The 16,844-nt window shown below is 42.4% G+C and overlaps 2 protein-coding genes across 2 annotated transcripts in view; both read right to left on the bottom strand.

The window, feature by feature from the left end:
- FAM53B (family with sequence similarity 53 member B) overlaps positions 1 to 3,311 on the bottom strand; it is a 113,156-nt gene extending 109,845 nt beyond the window's left edge. The window contains exon 1 of the mRNA XM_007468731.1: positions 3,054 to 3,311. The gene's annotated coding sequence lies outside the window, so the exon portion shown is untranslated. The remainder of the gene's footprint in view (positions 1 to 3,053) is intronic.
- Positions 3,312 to 7,024: 3,713 nt separating this feature from the next.
- The window catches only part of EEF1AKMT2 (EEF1A lysine methyltransferase 2), a 34,029-nt gene continuing 24,209 nt past the window's right edge, over positions 7,025 to 16,844 (bottom strand). Inside the window, exon 7 of the mRNA XM_007468730.1 lies at positions 7,025 to 7,199. Within this exon, the coding sequence (XP_007468792.1) occupies positions 7,025 to 7,199 (175 nt within the window). The remainder of the gene's footprint in view (positions 7,200 to 16,844) is intronic.

Below are 16,844 nucleotides of genomic sequence, written 5' to 3'. Positions count from 1 at the left end.
AAGTAAAAAAAAAAAAAAAAAAAAAAAATCACCTTTGGGGTTTACAAGGGCTAGTTAATCTATTAAAGTGTCTCCCTTGCTGGATCAATTAAAGAGAGCCCCTCCACATCTGGTTTCCACCTAAAACCGAAACTTGTATTATCAGCATATTACATAACAAATTATGCCTGCAGGTTTCTTTTATTACACATCAGAGAGGTGTGTGTAGTGGTGGTAATGATGGGGGTTGTGCTGATCTGAGTATCTGCTTATTTCAGTCTTTTTTTTTTTTTTTTTTAGGGCAAGAGCAAAGTTTCCCACACAGCGTGCAATCCAAAACAGTCACACTGACTGGGTGAAACATCAACTGAACAATCCCACAGTGTGTCCGGGGCTCAGTCTCGAGGGTCTACCGCATCAAGCAGTGGGTCAGAAGGGTGTGCTTTTTCAAAGAGCAATGCAAAGGTATACCAAATTGCTCCGAGGCGTCCTCTGCTGCCAGCTCCCAGATTTTACACAAGGCTCCCTCCTCTCCAGCCTCCTGCAGGGGAGAGCCGGCTGGCCTTTCCTGAGCTTCTAGCGTGGGTCAGGCGCCTGCTCCCTGAACCCACCTGAAGGACACCCAGCCCACTAGGCTCCTACAGAACCAGGGAGATGGAGAGGCCGGGCAATGGTGAAGGAATCAGCAGGGGAATAAAGGCTAAAAGGAGTGGTGGGAAAGAACCTAAGAAATAACAAGAGGGCTTCCTATACAATGTCAGTTAAGTGTTGCCACCATGATTACAAGAAGGTATCTTAAAGCTCTTCATCCTCAAAAAACTTTATGAACTTCCGAAATGCTACTACATGCAACACACCCTAAGTTCAAAACAGAAGGAAGAAACTGACTAAAAATATCATCAGTCAAAACAGTGGAATGCTCTGTGTCCTGCCGGCCTTAGAACATTCAAGTCCATTTCTGTAGCAACTATACTGCTAGCTTTTATTTAAAACTTGTCTCCGATGTTAAAACGATTGCACAGCAATAATCACCTTCTCAGGGGAAAAGAAGTCCTTGGGCAAAATTATCTGAACTGGTCTTAAAACCGCCTTGTTCTCTGGAGGGGCATTTGGGAGAAAGAAACAGACCTGCCACAGGCCTCTCCTTCATTTTCTGGCCTGGAACAGCACCCTGGGAGGTGAATCAGCAGGCTCCTAGGTCTGTACCATGGCTGGCAGCATCCAGACCCTTGCCAAGTACAGACACAACGTCAAGGGCTACCAATCCTGAACTTAAGACCCAAACCTTCTCCCACTAACATGGGCCTATCAACGGGGACAAGAGGCTGTTTTCTGTTTATCTAGTTGTCCACAGCTAAGGAAAAAGGGAGGAAAAGAAAACAAACAAAAAAAAACCACACTACAGATCTGCAATTCACTGTCAAAACTGTAACTGAGACAAGTTACTGTTAAGTGGATACATTAAAATGAAACCAAAACCTGGCGAAGTCAGGAACAGTGAGTTTCACCCAGTCTACTAACTCCATTCCTTTCCAAGTCCTCAAACCTGATGGCACATTTTAACCCAGAGTCCAGGATCTGGAGAAAGAAGGGATCCCCTTCCAGCCGGTGGGAACTGCTGGGAACACATATGCTAGTATGTCATTTGGAAGTCTGCTAATATGTTGTAAGCAGCACAAGACGCTTGCCTGGCTTCCCAGGCCAATAAACAATGCCATTCCAACTCCTGCAGCAGTCAATAGAAAACAGTCCCTTGTCTCCACCATGCAACAATTCAACAAACATTTGTTCCTGTTGAACAACCGTCAGCCTGGCTCCATCTGCACCCGCTCCGGCAAGACGAGCGTGGCGGAGGCGGCCTCGGCACAAATGCCCTGCCCAGGTCCGGGGCACGGAATGCAGCCCACCGCGGGGGCCACTTGCCCAACACCACCGAGTCCGGATGCTGTAACGAATGGAAGACTCAGAGTGTGGCCTATAGGAGGCAGAATCCCATTCATCAAATGCCGCAAAGAGCTGTTCTTTGTTCACCATCGTACGAAGTACAGTACGTGTTAATGAACCCGGGCGGTCAGACGGAGGCAGCCTGGCTTCAGGGGGCGTCCGGGGGCGAGGGACGCGAGCAAACCGGCTCTCGAGACTCGCTGGTGCTCCGCCGCCTTGTCCTGAGCCACGAGCATTGTTCCCCAAGTCTGCAAGCGTGGGTAGGGAACCGGGGGGTGCCGGAGAAGGCATTTGGGGCAATGCAAACCGAGGGCCCTCCCCGGGACTCTGGGCATCCTCCCCTTCTTCGTCCCCGCCCCACCAAGAGAAAGCCCGAGCGGCGAAGACGACTCCCACGGGCTTGGAAATCAAGGACTGGCAAAAATGTGACTCGACCAGTGTGCCCGTGCCGGACGGCCCTTCTCGCCATGTGCAAAAGCCACGCCGGCACGGCCCCCCGGCCCCCCCCCAGCCCCCATATTCCGCAAGTCCCCGCCGCGGCGACCCCGGGGGCTTCCCCTGCCCGGGACAGAACGCCCTCTCACCCCCTACGTGACCTCCCCGGCCGGTCCAGCCGCCGGGGAGCCCGCCGCTGCGTGCCCGCATCCCGGGGTGGCGGACGCAAACTTCCGCGAACAAAAGAGTTGTCTGCAAACGATGCGGGAACTCCGGGGTGAGCCAGGACGCCCGGGTCCCGGGGCTCGGCGCCTTCGCCGCTGCCGCAGCCAGGGCTCAAGTTGAGACGTGGAGAGGAGGACACCCCCGGGCGCAGCAGTCCCCGCGCCCGCCCCGGGAAGCGCAGACTTTTCCGCAGGGGCCGGGCTGGCTCGTTCCCCTGGCTGCGCTCTGACAAGTCTCACGCATGCACCAGCGGCGACACTCAGCGCCCCGAGAAACCACCCGACCCAACGCGAAACAAGGCGGACAAAAAGGAAATCAGCAACATAAAAATAAAAATAAAAAAGGTCAAGGCCAGCACACACGCGAGCCGGGCTCCCTACAGCCTGCGGCTGGGGCGCACACGGCAGGGACCTCCGCTCGGGACCGGCCCCCCGGTCGCCAACGCCGCCGCCCGGCCCGGGGTCGCTTACTGTGCGCGGCGGGACGCTCCGAGAGCGGACCCCGCGCCGTTGCCGCCGGCGCTCGCCAAGTCGTCCAGGCTGCCCGCGGCTCCTCCGCCGCGCGCACGCTCTTCTGCCGGCGCCGAGCGCTTTGTACCGAGCGGCTCCCAGGGAGGAGGAAATCGACTTGTCACTTCCTGAACTGTTTGCAACTCGTCCCTTTAACCGGCCCCGGCCAGGCCGCCCGCGCCCGCCGCCGCCGCGGGGCAGCCCGACCGCGGCTGCGTGTCGCTGGGTCCGGCGCTCTGCGGGCGGCGTCGTGGGCCCGGGCGCTCAGCGCGGCGGCGTGCAGGAGCCGGGCAGCGTGCGGCGGCGGGCGAGTGTGCAGTGCGCGCAGCCGCCGGTGGGCGGGGAGCGGGGGGGTCGCGGCGCGCCGCCGGCGGGGCTAAAGGGCGTCCTGCGAGCCGAGACGCGCGCCGCTCGCCGAGCTCGCGCCTGCAAGGCCCCGGAACGCGGGAAGTGGCCCCGGCCCCCGGCCGCGCCGCCGCCACCACCACGGCTGCCCGGGCCCCGAGCCAGAGACCCCGGGGCCGTCTCCCCCCGCCCCCCGCACGAGCCGGGATGAAAACCCCGGGCCGCGTGGACTTAAGACGTCCAGCTTCCGGGTTGTTGGGTTTTTGAGGTTTTAAGGAAACGATTTCAGGGCGTGCTGGGCGGTAGGGGAGGGGGGGGACCGTGTTAGTGTTGTCACGCTTTCGGAAAATAAATCGCTACTTTCCTAATTCGGGGTGCTGATCGAAATAAAGGAATGTGTACTTCAGAAGCCACATCCAAAATACATGCAACCGGTGAAGGAAGGATTTGTGGTTGCTAAGCAGAAACAGAGCATGTTTAGTTCTGTAACTTAGGATGTTGACTTAAGTTCAGGAATGTAACCCTGATAGAATAAGCAGAGTATTTTCATTGTGCTGCTCACCTGGGGGAGGGGGATTGTTTTCCTTGTGAAGTGAAGCCCTAGATTTCCCATTACTCCTTCCTACTGGTGTATGTTATTTTATTAACCATGTATCCAAAAAGAGATTTTTTTAAAGAGAAGGTTTTTGAAAAGAACTCCCTATGCCTGTTTTGTGTTCTCCTTTGCCAAAAAAACAAAACACCTCATTACTTTACATGGATTGTGTCTGTGCCATCTGAATGGTTCTATTCATAAATCAGGAAACTTTTTCTGCTGCTTCTAGGAACATTTAATTGGTTTTAATCCAATGTTTCAATCCCAGTATCAAACATAAATGAACAATTAACTTCTTGAGCTTGTGTACACTTGGGAAACTATTATATTTCATGGCTATTGCTAAAATATTTCAGTTTCTCATCACACTGGACCCATTCTTTTTCAGAAAACCACGAGCTAACATCTCCTTTCACACTAACTACAGCTATTAACTCTAGTGATTTCTACTGTAGGATGGACAGCAAACAGAAGAAGGATGTGAGTGTTCATTCAAGTAGATGATGTGGGGTATAATCAATTCATCCTAAGAAAGCCAAACTGAGCTAATATGCAGAATAGTAAGGTACTGATATCTTTATCCATAAACACTGCTTTAAAAAAATTTATCAAGGGCCAATTCTGAAAGGAGCAAGAACCAAGTCTTCCTAGATTGAACAAAGAAAGGCATAAGGGATAATTTGAGAATGCTGCTACACTGCCCTAATGCCATCTTATCACAGCGTCACCTCAGCCTTCGAGAGCTTTAAGGATATAGTTTAATTTACTTTTTATTAGGAGGCCTAGAGTGACTCCTGCTGGTAAGCATTCAGTTTATTCCTGCAATTACTAGTTCATCGGGTCAACTTAAAAAACAAAATTCAGGGGTCCCAAGCCTGGAAACAATTATTGCAACCATTATCCTTGCTGCTTTCAGGATGATTTTAGTCTCACAAAACTCCAAGGACTGTGGTTATGGCAAGCTCCTTTGCTGTACCGCCTCCTTTCTAACCTAAAGCAGCCTGTTTTTCTGGTTCTGAGGCTTTCTTAAAAGTGTAGAGAACTAAACTATCTGCTTCAAGAGTTCTGCTACTAACCAATGAATAGCTATTTCTCATATACTTAATTTGAATGTCCAAAGACTAAAAATATACATTAAGGCCTGTGCCACTAACCTTCCATACTATAGGCCTTCCCACATCATGTAATAAAGTCCTACAGATATAACACACACCACTTTTTAGGGCTATACTACATAGTTCTTTATTATAAAAAATCCTACCCAAATGTTTGTATATTAGAGTTGCTCAATTCAAAAGAGTAAATATAAACTCAGTCAAACTCTGGACTTAAAACTATGTAAACTGCAGTCGGAGGAAGGGGGGTGCTAAGCTGTCTACCTTTGTTCAGTCCTCAAAGGTCAAAACCAAATCAAAACCAGATTTAGAGCACAACCAGACACCAATATGCAAATTCATAAGCCAATTTAGGAATAAATCCATAAATAATCCAAAAATGATCACCTGTAACTTTTCCATTATCATCAACCAACACTAACCTGGTTAAGCCATAGAACAGCCTAGGGATTACATACAATCTCACTCCAAGACCAATATTTGGAACCTAGGGAGAAAGCACAGCAATACTGGCTCTTCTGGCTCCTGGCTCCCCGCAAAGCAGAACTACCAAAAGAAGGAATGCCTGTCTGTATGGTATGTGTGATATGTCCACTCAACACTGCCTGGGAGATACAAACTGAGTAGCATTCTATGCTAGACGGTTCCCCCATTCCAAGTTTAAAGCTCTTAAGCAACAGGAGACAATAAGAGTGTATTTTATTAAGAAAGGGTGTAACCAACTATAACTTGTATCAGCAAGCTAATAAAAGTATTCACCTAAGCACATTTGTGCAGAGGAGGGTAAAGACTGGGTTTTGACATGCACTAAGAAATGTCCTTGGTAGTTAGTGGGTGTTTTATTTTTGTGCCTTCAGAACCAGATAAATATGATGTTCAAACACCAAGGAGCTGAGCTTTGAAGTCTGAGCAAGTACCAGTCAGTATTGCTCAGTTTCTCCCATCAAATTTATCTGTACCTATGATTGTAAAAAGAGCTCACCACTAAAAAATGATAAACTGGTTTGTCTCTGAGAATAATATTCTTTTTAGACTAACAACGTGAGTGAAACAGACATCGAACGTGTTATACATTAGACCCAACAGCAGTATGCAGATGCATGTGCATTAACCCCTTTATTCAGCTTCCAAAAGCCACTGCCTCTTTGTCACAACTGCTGTATTAAAAGCCAGTCATTCACATTTCACACTGTCCTTTCTACATATGAAAAGATCTTTTTTAAAGGAGAACCTTTTAAAATTGCTTATAATAGATGATGGGAAGATAGACATCACGAAGTCCACCTGAAACATTTTCAAAGGGATTGGCTACTGAAAACAAGTTAGCGAAATACACTTCTTTTAAAACTATGTAAACTTTTTGGTTATTGATGGAAGCCAAAAATCTGAACCTACTATGGGGGCAATTTTCTTATGCAGTTTATTCAGAAAAATAAGTTCTATAATTGTTCCCACACCTATGATCCAGCTACAACTAACAGCCCTACCTACATAAGCATGTTATGACACACTAGTCCTTCTGTTCTTTCTATTCTTTTTGTCTTTTGTTCTGAAACCTCTCCACTAATGAAAATGAGTTACAGCCCTGCCTGGAATCTCATATAGATCTAGATATATAGATATAGATCTATAAATCTATCTCCTATATCTATATATACACACCTTTTTAAAGAGGTACTTTGGTTCTTGAAGACAGTTATTTTTTGATTCAAGAGATAAATAAAATGAATTTATTTTCATTGAAAAATAAGCACAGCAGTGAATTTAATGATACCAATCTAACTCCTTTGATACAAAATGAGAGTTGAAAGCAGCTTGAAGGGGAATGCCTATTGAAATCAGCGCATGTGAATCTGCACAGCTTTGTAACCAAACGTCTAGCACCATTGAGGTAAGAAGCATGCCAGCTGGGACGGCATTGTGCACCACAAAGTGTGGGTTGTAAGCCTAAGTCCTGAGCACAAACCCTGGTTTCCAAGTTGGCAGGTGCTGAAAACACAGCAAATGTCACGCTTGCAACTCACTGGATGGAAGAGCTCTGAGTAAAGTAAGCTAAAAAGAACAGAGCAACAGTTAAAACTTATTTCAATTTGATATTATTTTTTCTTTGCAAAGTTAATAGTAGCTATTAGTGTTATGTGCTAAAAGAAAACTCAAGCATGAAAAAAGAGACACTGAAAAGTTTATGCATGGGAAATAAGCAAAAATAAATATAACAAAGTAAATCTATATTCAAAGTTACTGACATATGTAAAACTTCCCAAACCTATTTTTACTATTTTAATACTAAGATTCAAAAGCAGAATCAATTCCTGGCCTTTCCCTGATCTATTTATGATCTTAGCTGATCTAATTAGTATCTAACTAGTATCACTATAGCATGGTTAGTCACCTATAATCTAGTTTGCCTCAGTTATTCCACCAAAAACACAGCTAAAAACAAGTTACAGCATTTTCATACTGCTATACATTGAATTTAATATAGAAAATATTTCAACAGCACACTCAGACTAAATGTTTGTGTTATCATTTTCAAATGATTTTTCTTCTCATGTATTCTTTTTTTTTTTGGCTGCGTTGGGTCTTTGTTGCTGCGTGCGGGCTTTCTCTAGTTGCGGTGAGCGGGAGCTACTCTTCATTGCGGTGCATAGGCTTCTTATCGCGGTGGCTTCTCTTGTTGCGGAGCACGGGCTCTAGGCGCGTGGGCTTCAGTAGCTGTGGCACGTGGGCTCAGTAGTTGTGGCTCGCGGGCTCTAGAACACAGGCTCAGTAGTTGTGGCGCCCGGGCTTGGTTGCTCCGCAGTATGTGGGATCTTCCCAGACCAGGGATCAAACCCGTGTCCCCTGCACTGGCAGGCGGATTCTTAACCACTGCGCCACCAGGGAAGTCCCTTCTCTTATATTCTTTAGTGGAATTCAGATTTAGTATTTGAGATATTAACCCCAAAATTTAACTTAATTTTTCTATCAACTATCTGCCATATAAGTCACTGCCTCAAGAAAAATCTATTTTTAACTCATCCCTAGTGATATGCTCAAAGCTACCACTATCCTGCCTATTACCCAGAAAAATGAAAATGAGTGAAGTTCATTTTCAGTAGGTAAGAGGAAACTGAAAGATACAGCTTGTGATTTCATAGTTTAAATACCCAATCTGAAGACTGAATCCCTTGGACTTAAAATATCAAGAAAAAAAATTAGTCCCTGGCTCCAGTGGTAGAATATCCCTGGGAGCAGTATGAAAAGAACATTTGCCCCACATATTACATTAGCCTGTGAATTTCTTCACTCTTCTCGTCACTTTGTCAATCTTCTATATTAACCAAAAGCAAAGATATTTTGTTTTATCATACCCATTACTGTCTGTAAGAAGGACCAGCCTTGCCTATTTTGTCCTAGCATAACCTGCAGCTGACCTGAAACAGAAAAGAACTGATATGAATGAGAAGCTGGCATGCTATTTTAAATATCACTTTACATCTTTTAATTTTCACATAGAAACAAAACAAGAAACACCTTGATCAAAACCAAGTTACTCAGGGACTTTCCTGGTGGTCCAGTGGTTAAGAATCCACCTTCCAATGCAGGGGACATGGGTTCGATCCCTGGTCGGGGAACTAAGACCCCATATGCCATGGGGCTGCGGGGCAACTAAGCCTGCGCGCCGCAAGTAGACAGTCCGTGCACTGCAACTCCTGAGCCCGCACGCTCTGGAGCCTGCACGCCACAACTAGAGAGAAGCCCGCGCACCAAAACGAAAGATCCCACTTGCCTCAGTGAAGATCCCATGTGCTGCAACTAAGACCTGACACACCCAAATAAATAAATTAAAAAAAAAAACAAGTTATTCAACCCTTGTAATGTTAAACTACCTAATTAAAGGTAGCGAAGCTTTGGGCTTCCCTGGTGGCGCAGTGGTTAAGAATCCGCCTGCCAATGCAGGGGACACGGGTTTGATCCCTGGTCTGCGAAGATCCCACATGCCGTGAGGAAACCAAGCCTCTGCGCCACAACTACTGAGCCTGAGCTCTAGAGCCCGTGAGCCACAACTACTGAGCTCACATGCCACAACTACTGAGCTCACATGCCACAACTACTGAAGCCTGTGCGCCTAGAGCCCGTGCTCCGCAACGAGAGAAGCCACTGCGATAAGAAGCCTATGCACCACAATGAAGAGTAGCTCCCACTCGCCACAACTAGCGAAAGCCTGTGCACAGCAACAAACACCCAATGCAGCCAAAAAATAAATAAATAAATTTATTAAAAAAATAATAATAAAGTAGCGAAGCTTTGATTATGTTCTATCCTGATGACGTACATCACATCGTATTGACCTCATCTCTGTAGAACTTTTTTTAAATGGTTCAAAGACTTAAACTCTTTGAGGTTCACTAGAGAAAGTGACACTGCTCTGGCCAGCATTTCTATAGTAACAGTAAGCACTCTAAGCATTGAGATATTCATTTAACCACCAATAAAAAGGTTAAATAAATAAACAAATCTGAAAACCAAGTGTCTTCTACACTAGCATAAACAACTGATTCACTGTACTTTACATACTATACTGTCAGTTCCAACATAAACCGAGGTCAAATCAGATAAACTACTTAAAGTATTGCCCAACATCAAACTTTAAAATGCCACTGTGAATGGTACTGTTAACTTACAGCAAGGAAAACAAACATGACTCACTGAACGAGGAAATCAAATCTAGATGATGCAAGGTGGAAATCAATGATAAAATCTTAGCCCGCAGCTTCCTAAATGCATAGTAAAAAACCCAAACCCAACTCAACAACTCAGTAAACCTGAGGCATGGTCATTTGGGGGATCTGTTCTCAGGTCCCTTGTTAGCTGTCACTGGAAACAATGCCTTGGTGTTCAGACCTAACAAGGAAGGTGCACCCTATCCTTGACCATTTGTTTTCAATTCAAATGCATCCACATTAACATTTTCCCCATCATACCTACGTTTATTACTAAATAACTACCTCTAAAACAGATAATGATCTTAAACCTGAAGGGTATTCTTAGAGTCTGCTGAAACACATCATAAAGGACATTTCGTGAAAATCCAGAATTAGGATATCTAGCCTTCATTCCTTCACTAAATAAAGAGGTGCTTTCAGCATCAGCCCTATCTACAGACTAAAGAAGCAGCAGCTATACAGTATGATTTCTTAAGACATTCTGAAAGGCCCACCTATTCCGAACCTTCCCTCTTACTTATCTACCACTCATTCGCCTCTCTTCACTTACCTAATCACTCCTGAAATACAAATGCCTTACAATGGGACTGGATACATTAACTCAGTGGCACTGAGGGTTAAAATCCTGAACAATTCAATATATTGGCTCTGATGGGGAGGTTCCCTTGGAGAAAAGAATATTTATTTGGCACTGGTGTGTGCTAAGAATCATGCTAAGATGATTTACATTTATTTTTCTCATTTAATATCCACAACCCTATTATGTAGAGTCTACACAACTGCTTCTCTCTCCACTATATCAAACTGCTTCAAAGGAATGTACTAAAGGGAAACCAACTTGAAATAAGTATCTACTATACATTAGGCACTTTGCCAGCGCATTTAAAATATTGATACGTCAATTTCATTGAGGGGGTAAGCAATTTTAGGACAGACTGACAGTAGCCCAAAGAGGTAGAAGGCATAAGAAGGAAAGACCCATGTACTACACTCTGTATAGCATGAGAAGGTAGAAATCTCAAAGCCATGGGCCTTTCAAGTGGTAAATAAGGTCATCTGTGAGTGCGTAGTGGTAGTGTGTGTGTCTGGGGTAGGGAAGAATCAAATTAGGGAAATTCTTCAGGTTATCATAATTTTATATAAAATTAAGGTGGGACTAAAAAATTAGATGTAAATTTCTGAGTTTCTCAGATAAAACAACTCTGTGGTCAAATGAATACAAACTGAATTATCAAACATATATCAGAGGCAATCAATACTCAAACCTAAAGTTTACCAATGAATGCACAAAGACATTTTTAGACTGAAAAACAATCATGTGATTGCTTCAAATGTTTTATGATGTGTACATATATTTTTTCATATACATGAATAGATAGTTTGGTTTAAAAGAATCAGAAAGTGACCTAACAATTGATATTTAACTAATGGAGTATTTAAACGCCCCATGTATAGTGGAAATCTATTTTGTGAGCTTTCTCTAAACCTCAGATCAATTTCAGCAGTTATTATGGACTGAATATGCCCCCTAGAAATTTATGTTGAAGCCCTAGCACCCAAAGAAATAGTATTTAGAGATAGGGCCTTTGGGAAGTAATTAGGGTTAGATGAAGTCATGAGGGTGGGGTCCTCATGATGGGATTAGTGCCCTTATAAGAGACACTCAAGAGCCTTACAAGAGACACGAGGGAGTTTGCTCACTCTCTCCCCACAAGCACGCACAAAGAGAACATGTGAACATATAGGGAGATGGCATCCCTCTGCCTACAAGCCAAGAGAAGAGACCTCAGAATGAAACCTACCTCATCAGCACCCTGAACTTGGAATTCCCAGTCTTCAGACAATGAAAAATAAATTTCTGTTTGAGCCACCGAGCCAATGGCAGCCCAAGCTGACTAATACGGGGGTAGAAAAGAACTTTAAATATCACATACTGAACACCCTTGTTTCACAGAGAGAAAAACTGAAGCCCAGAAAAGGAAAGTGACTTGCCTAAGTTCCAATCATTTTTTTCTCCAAAATTTAATATTTAAAAAAAATCACTTCTCTCTGATATTTATTCTATTAACATTTTAAAGATAAATTATCTGGTACTATAAAATGAACCAAAATAAATTTCAAGTTCAGAAAATAATCTGATACTGCACTTGTTGCAAATTAAGTCATTAATCAACTGGACTTAACAAAATGATCTCTCAATTCTGGCTATGTAATTGTCTTTATCATATAAAGATTCCACGAGGAAATCTTAGCTCACTAAAATGAACAAACTTTTGGAAAGGTGAGGCTTATTTCATAGTGAGGTTCAGTACATGGAATACATTATGGAAGTATATTCCAGAGGGAATAAACAGCTCTGACTTGCTTATGACTGATTCTCAAAAATCAACAAATATTATTCTCATTCAAGACATAGCATAAAAGCAGTTTCACTGAATCACAAAGGTTCTATTTATAAACCACACAACATGTAGTTTTCACTCACAATTTCAGGCCTTTCTTCCAAAACTTGCAAACAGCTCTTTAATTCAGCCCAGTATGTTTTATTAAATACCATATTATGATTTTCCCCATTCAGACTCCAACTAGACTTCTTGTTAAGGACATGGAAGGAAAACCTAATTAGTGCTGCTCCAGTGCATCTAAATTTATTTCACCACGAAAATCAACAGAGTAGGGGCTAGATGCTGTCACAGAAAGGCAGACGGATATGGAATGTAAACTGCTCTTTCCTCTACTCTTCCCCTCTCCCACCCCACCCCTCCAAGTTCCATGGCTGGAAATCATCCTAACATTTTTTTAGCCAGGATGTACTAAAATTAGATGGGAACAAAGGACTGACATTTTCATATTAGAGGAGGGGTTAGGAGAAAAATGCGAACTGGCAGCACCCACTCTCTTCTGCATTTAGCCTCTTCATCCTGACTACTCCCTCATCTTTGAAGCAGCAAGGAAGGCAATAGCATGGGAACTACAACTATTCCAATAGCACTTCTATTCTGCTGTGATCACATAATGATAATCTGCTTCATCTGTAACTATGTTAATGAAGAGTGATAAATACACTTCATGGTCCCCTTATTCAGAGTATTTCATTACTTCTTTCTAAGCTCCTCAGATAATATCCAGAATATGCTGATTGCTGGCTCACGTGTAAATTTTTAGGTATTTGGGAAAACAAGTATGTTAGATTCGCTTTTCTTAAAAAGCTTCTGGATAGCATGCACAATAAAGCTCACTCACTAACACACCATTTCCTGACGCAGTAATAACAATACATATTTAAAAATATAATATAGAAGAATTTATCATTTCTTCAGGAAGGGTCACTTAAAAATGAAAAAAGTAGATTTGTTTTTTTATATCTTCCTCCAATAAACTAGGCAAGTAATTTGCAAATACTTTAAGGCACAATTATCTCTTGGTTGGTAAGTCTTTCTTACAATGGTATCAGCATGACAAAAGTGCATTCTGCCAGCCTCTACATCCCAGTTTTTGAAGTTCTACTCCATAAAAGCAGGATACTGATACATTCATGTCTTGAGAATTATTCCTATCTTTTTAATTTGGTTTCCCTGGGCCTAAACCACAGGTCCATACAGTGACAGCTCAGAATGCTGAGCTGTTAGAGAAGCCCTTTTAATGACTAGTCTAATGCACTGTGTTGTAAAGATTTTTAAAACTCAGTAAGTACCGACTCAAGCTCCCTTTTTTCTTCTGGTTACTGGAGCCCATCTTGACATCTAAGCTGGAAATGAATGATCTTTCAACAACACTCCAGGGATTTTGCTAAGGTCATATTCAATCATTCATTAGGCTTCTTACCCCTTGCTTTTCAGAGTTCCATTGTAGAGCTGGTTTTATTCAGCATTTATGTAGCCCGTGGGCTTGGGTATTTGTCTGCTTAATGTTGAGTTTCATTTCTATGCCACTAACATAGGAATCCATCAATTGACCAAAGAACTTCAAACTATTCTTTTACTTTTCTAACAAATTGCATGGTATGTATGAAGAATAAATTAGCATTAATTTTCTTCCATTAACTGTTAATAAAACATGCTCATGTGCTCCCCCTTCTTTAAGGACATCTCTGTTTTCTGCCTAGCTAAGAGAAATGACAGGGTTTCCTAATTTTTTTCCCACTATGCAATTGTCCTTCAACCTACCACGCTCCTCATCTCCCACAGTCAAACTCTAGGTCATAGGCAGCCTCCTTCCAGTGAAGTGTACTAGACAAGACTCCTTTCAGACCCCATCAACAGCCGCCCCCCCGACACACACACACACAATGAACTAGAGGTTACTACAGCGAACACAAGACATTTGGTCTCTTGCTCTCAAAGCAGAAGGCTGTCTCTGGAGCACATACATTCTAGCTCCCAGCGTAAAAAATAGGAAATCAAACCCAGGTCTCCCCACAGGGGCAGAATGCTGATCTGGAAAGCAACTAATTTTTCACATTTACATATTATTTTCATTATAGGCTACCAGACACACACACACACACACACACACATACACACACAAATATATAAAATAAAATTATTTAAGACAACATAAATCAAAGTCTATTCACATAGGCAGGGATACTCTATTTCTTTGTATATCAATTTAAGAAAAATTATTTCAAAGCCATATAAAACTTAATAACTCATATAGGTTCTTTAAGGTTTCTATTATACTCTGGAGGACTGTGGATGAAGGTCAACATATAGTAATGCATTACAGTATCACGGAAATTTAAAAACAAATAATAAGTGAATTGAAACACATTATTCATACCAAAAATAAAAATCTTTCATATATGTTTACCTCCCTTCCTCCCCCAAAATAGCCAGAAAATTGCACACATAATCACAGATGAAGAAAGGCAAACTCGTTGCTACTACAAAGGGAAAAAATCATTCAAGGACAGTTTGTACTTAATGTAAAATGGCTTTAGTCAAGCTGCCAAGAGTAGTGTCAGGTTTGATTCTCAAATACATAAATGCCAGTCCCAAAAAGCAACTCGAACTTGTGCACCTGGCTTGAAACAAAAGGTTCCGAAAACTTTCTCTTTGTTAATTGGTGTAACGCACCCATTCAGGCCTCCAATCCCTTTGGACTTGCACACACACTTCCTATACACACAGAAGTGGCCTGTTATGCAGCAATAACATCATCATGAAAAGCAACAATTCTGTGCAGGCTCCACAGAGAAGTCTCGTTTGCATTTCAAACAAGTTTCCTCAAAATAAGGGTGTCTTTTGATGTAATAAAATTACAATTCCAACTTCTTATCCAAATAAAACAGCATTCACTACATAACTTACTGCTCCCTTTTATAACTGCATAATATCTTTCACAGTTACCCACATATTCATATGACCTAACAAAACTAAGTTTAATAATAATGTATTTATGACTTGTTTCAGTAACTTGGGGACATTAACTGGTCTGGGTTTTAAAGTGTGATATTACTTGAAAATACTAATAATTTATTGTTAGCATTTTTGGACCTTCCATTTGTTCTGATTTCAATCTCTGAGAGGCTGCTTTCCAGCAGGATTAAACTGATAAGAAGAGATGACAACTCCCTTTTCCTAACCGTATCAACAGCTCCATGATTCCCCCCCAAACGTCCTACATTTTTGCAAGTGGAACACACATACCCCCCACAATAGTGACTCACGGAGCCTTTCAACAAAGGCCCCCTCCAAGCTATCAGTGAATCCAACCCAATGTCTCAATCTGGTTGCACAAAAGGCCTATTTTGTTCCATCGATGCTTTAAAATAGCATATACATAACAACTCAATTCTAAAAACGTACTTATATACTATTACATATTTAAAATCAAGAAATATTAATGTGAAAAACAACAAAGACAAGATCTCAATAAATTATAAAACACTGATTCTGTGGTTTAAGATCCCATGTCTAGTTTATAAAATCAACACAATTTTACACGTTTAAATCACAGATATTTTAAAGTAATTTCTCACTTTTTACACGTTAAAAATTAAAGCTTTTCCAAAGATGTTATTTGTGTTGAAAGTTTATGTAAATGTCTTCAGTTATCTTGTGCAAGGCAGACAGGAATCTTAATGGTGGGTTAATGTCGATCTAAATCAAACCACCCTTCTCCTCCCCCCGCCCCCCCACCCCTCCCCATAACAAAAATGAAAAGGGTGTAATGCTAGACTTGCTCAATACTAGGATAACATTTGCCAAACAAACAAAAATTCTGTTTGTTTTGTAACCCAACAAGCCCCCAAAGCTGAAAATCATAAAAATTATTATCACTTTTTAAAAACTCATATTGTGACTCCAATATTAAACTATTAGCCCAAATACAAAATGGCACTAAGGATTAATAAAACTTATCTCTTCAAAAACATTCATAAAAAAACTGTTCCTCTTGCTAATCAGCCCCTAACTAGAACACCTTTGTCCCTGTATCCCTGAGAGTGTATATATATAAAACTTACACCACCTCTCACAGAGGAATGACACAGTTCAGTTCTTGATGACGTAAGTCTTTTAAGACAAGTAGGGAAATGGTGAAAAGTAATGAAGGATGACTCACTATTCTCACAGTCCACTGATCAACAGTCACTAACAGGGAGCTGCAGATCTCCTAAAAATAACTGCCCAACTTCTCTAACAGAATTTTCAATGTACGAGTCCTAGTTCCCCAACTGAACTGTAAATGCCATAAAGGCAGAGACTTAGACCTGGGAGGCAAATATGCTAGAGGAAGAGAACAGGTTTTAGAGTCAAACCCAGAGAAGAATCCTGGCTCTATCCTGTACTAGCTATCTGATATGTAGAAACAAGAAAAAGTAATACATGCCTCGAGAAGATATTGAGGGAATTCAATGACTTAGGAAGATAATACAACTTAACCTAGTGCCAGCATATAACAGTATCTCTTAGTTGTCTTTCCTTCTACTATTTATCCCTCACAGTGTGTAGATCATCAGCCACAAAATACAAGCTCAATAAAT

This window comes from Lipotes vexillifer, unplaced genomic scaffold, assembly GCF_000442215.2.
Source record: "Lipotes vexillifer unplaced genomic scaffold, Lipotes_vexillifer_v1.1 scaffold741, whole genome shotgun sequence".
Lineage (NCBI taxonomy): Eukaryota > Metazoa > Chordata > Mammalia > Artiodactyla > Lipotidae > Lipotes > Lipotes vexillifer.
This window is presented reverse-complemented; position numbering and strand designations above follow the sequence as displayed.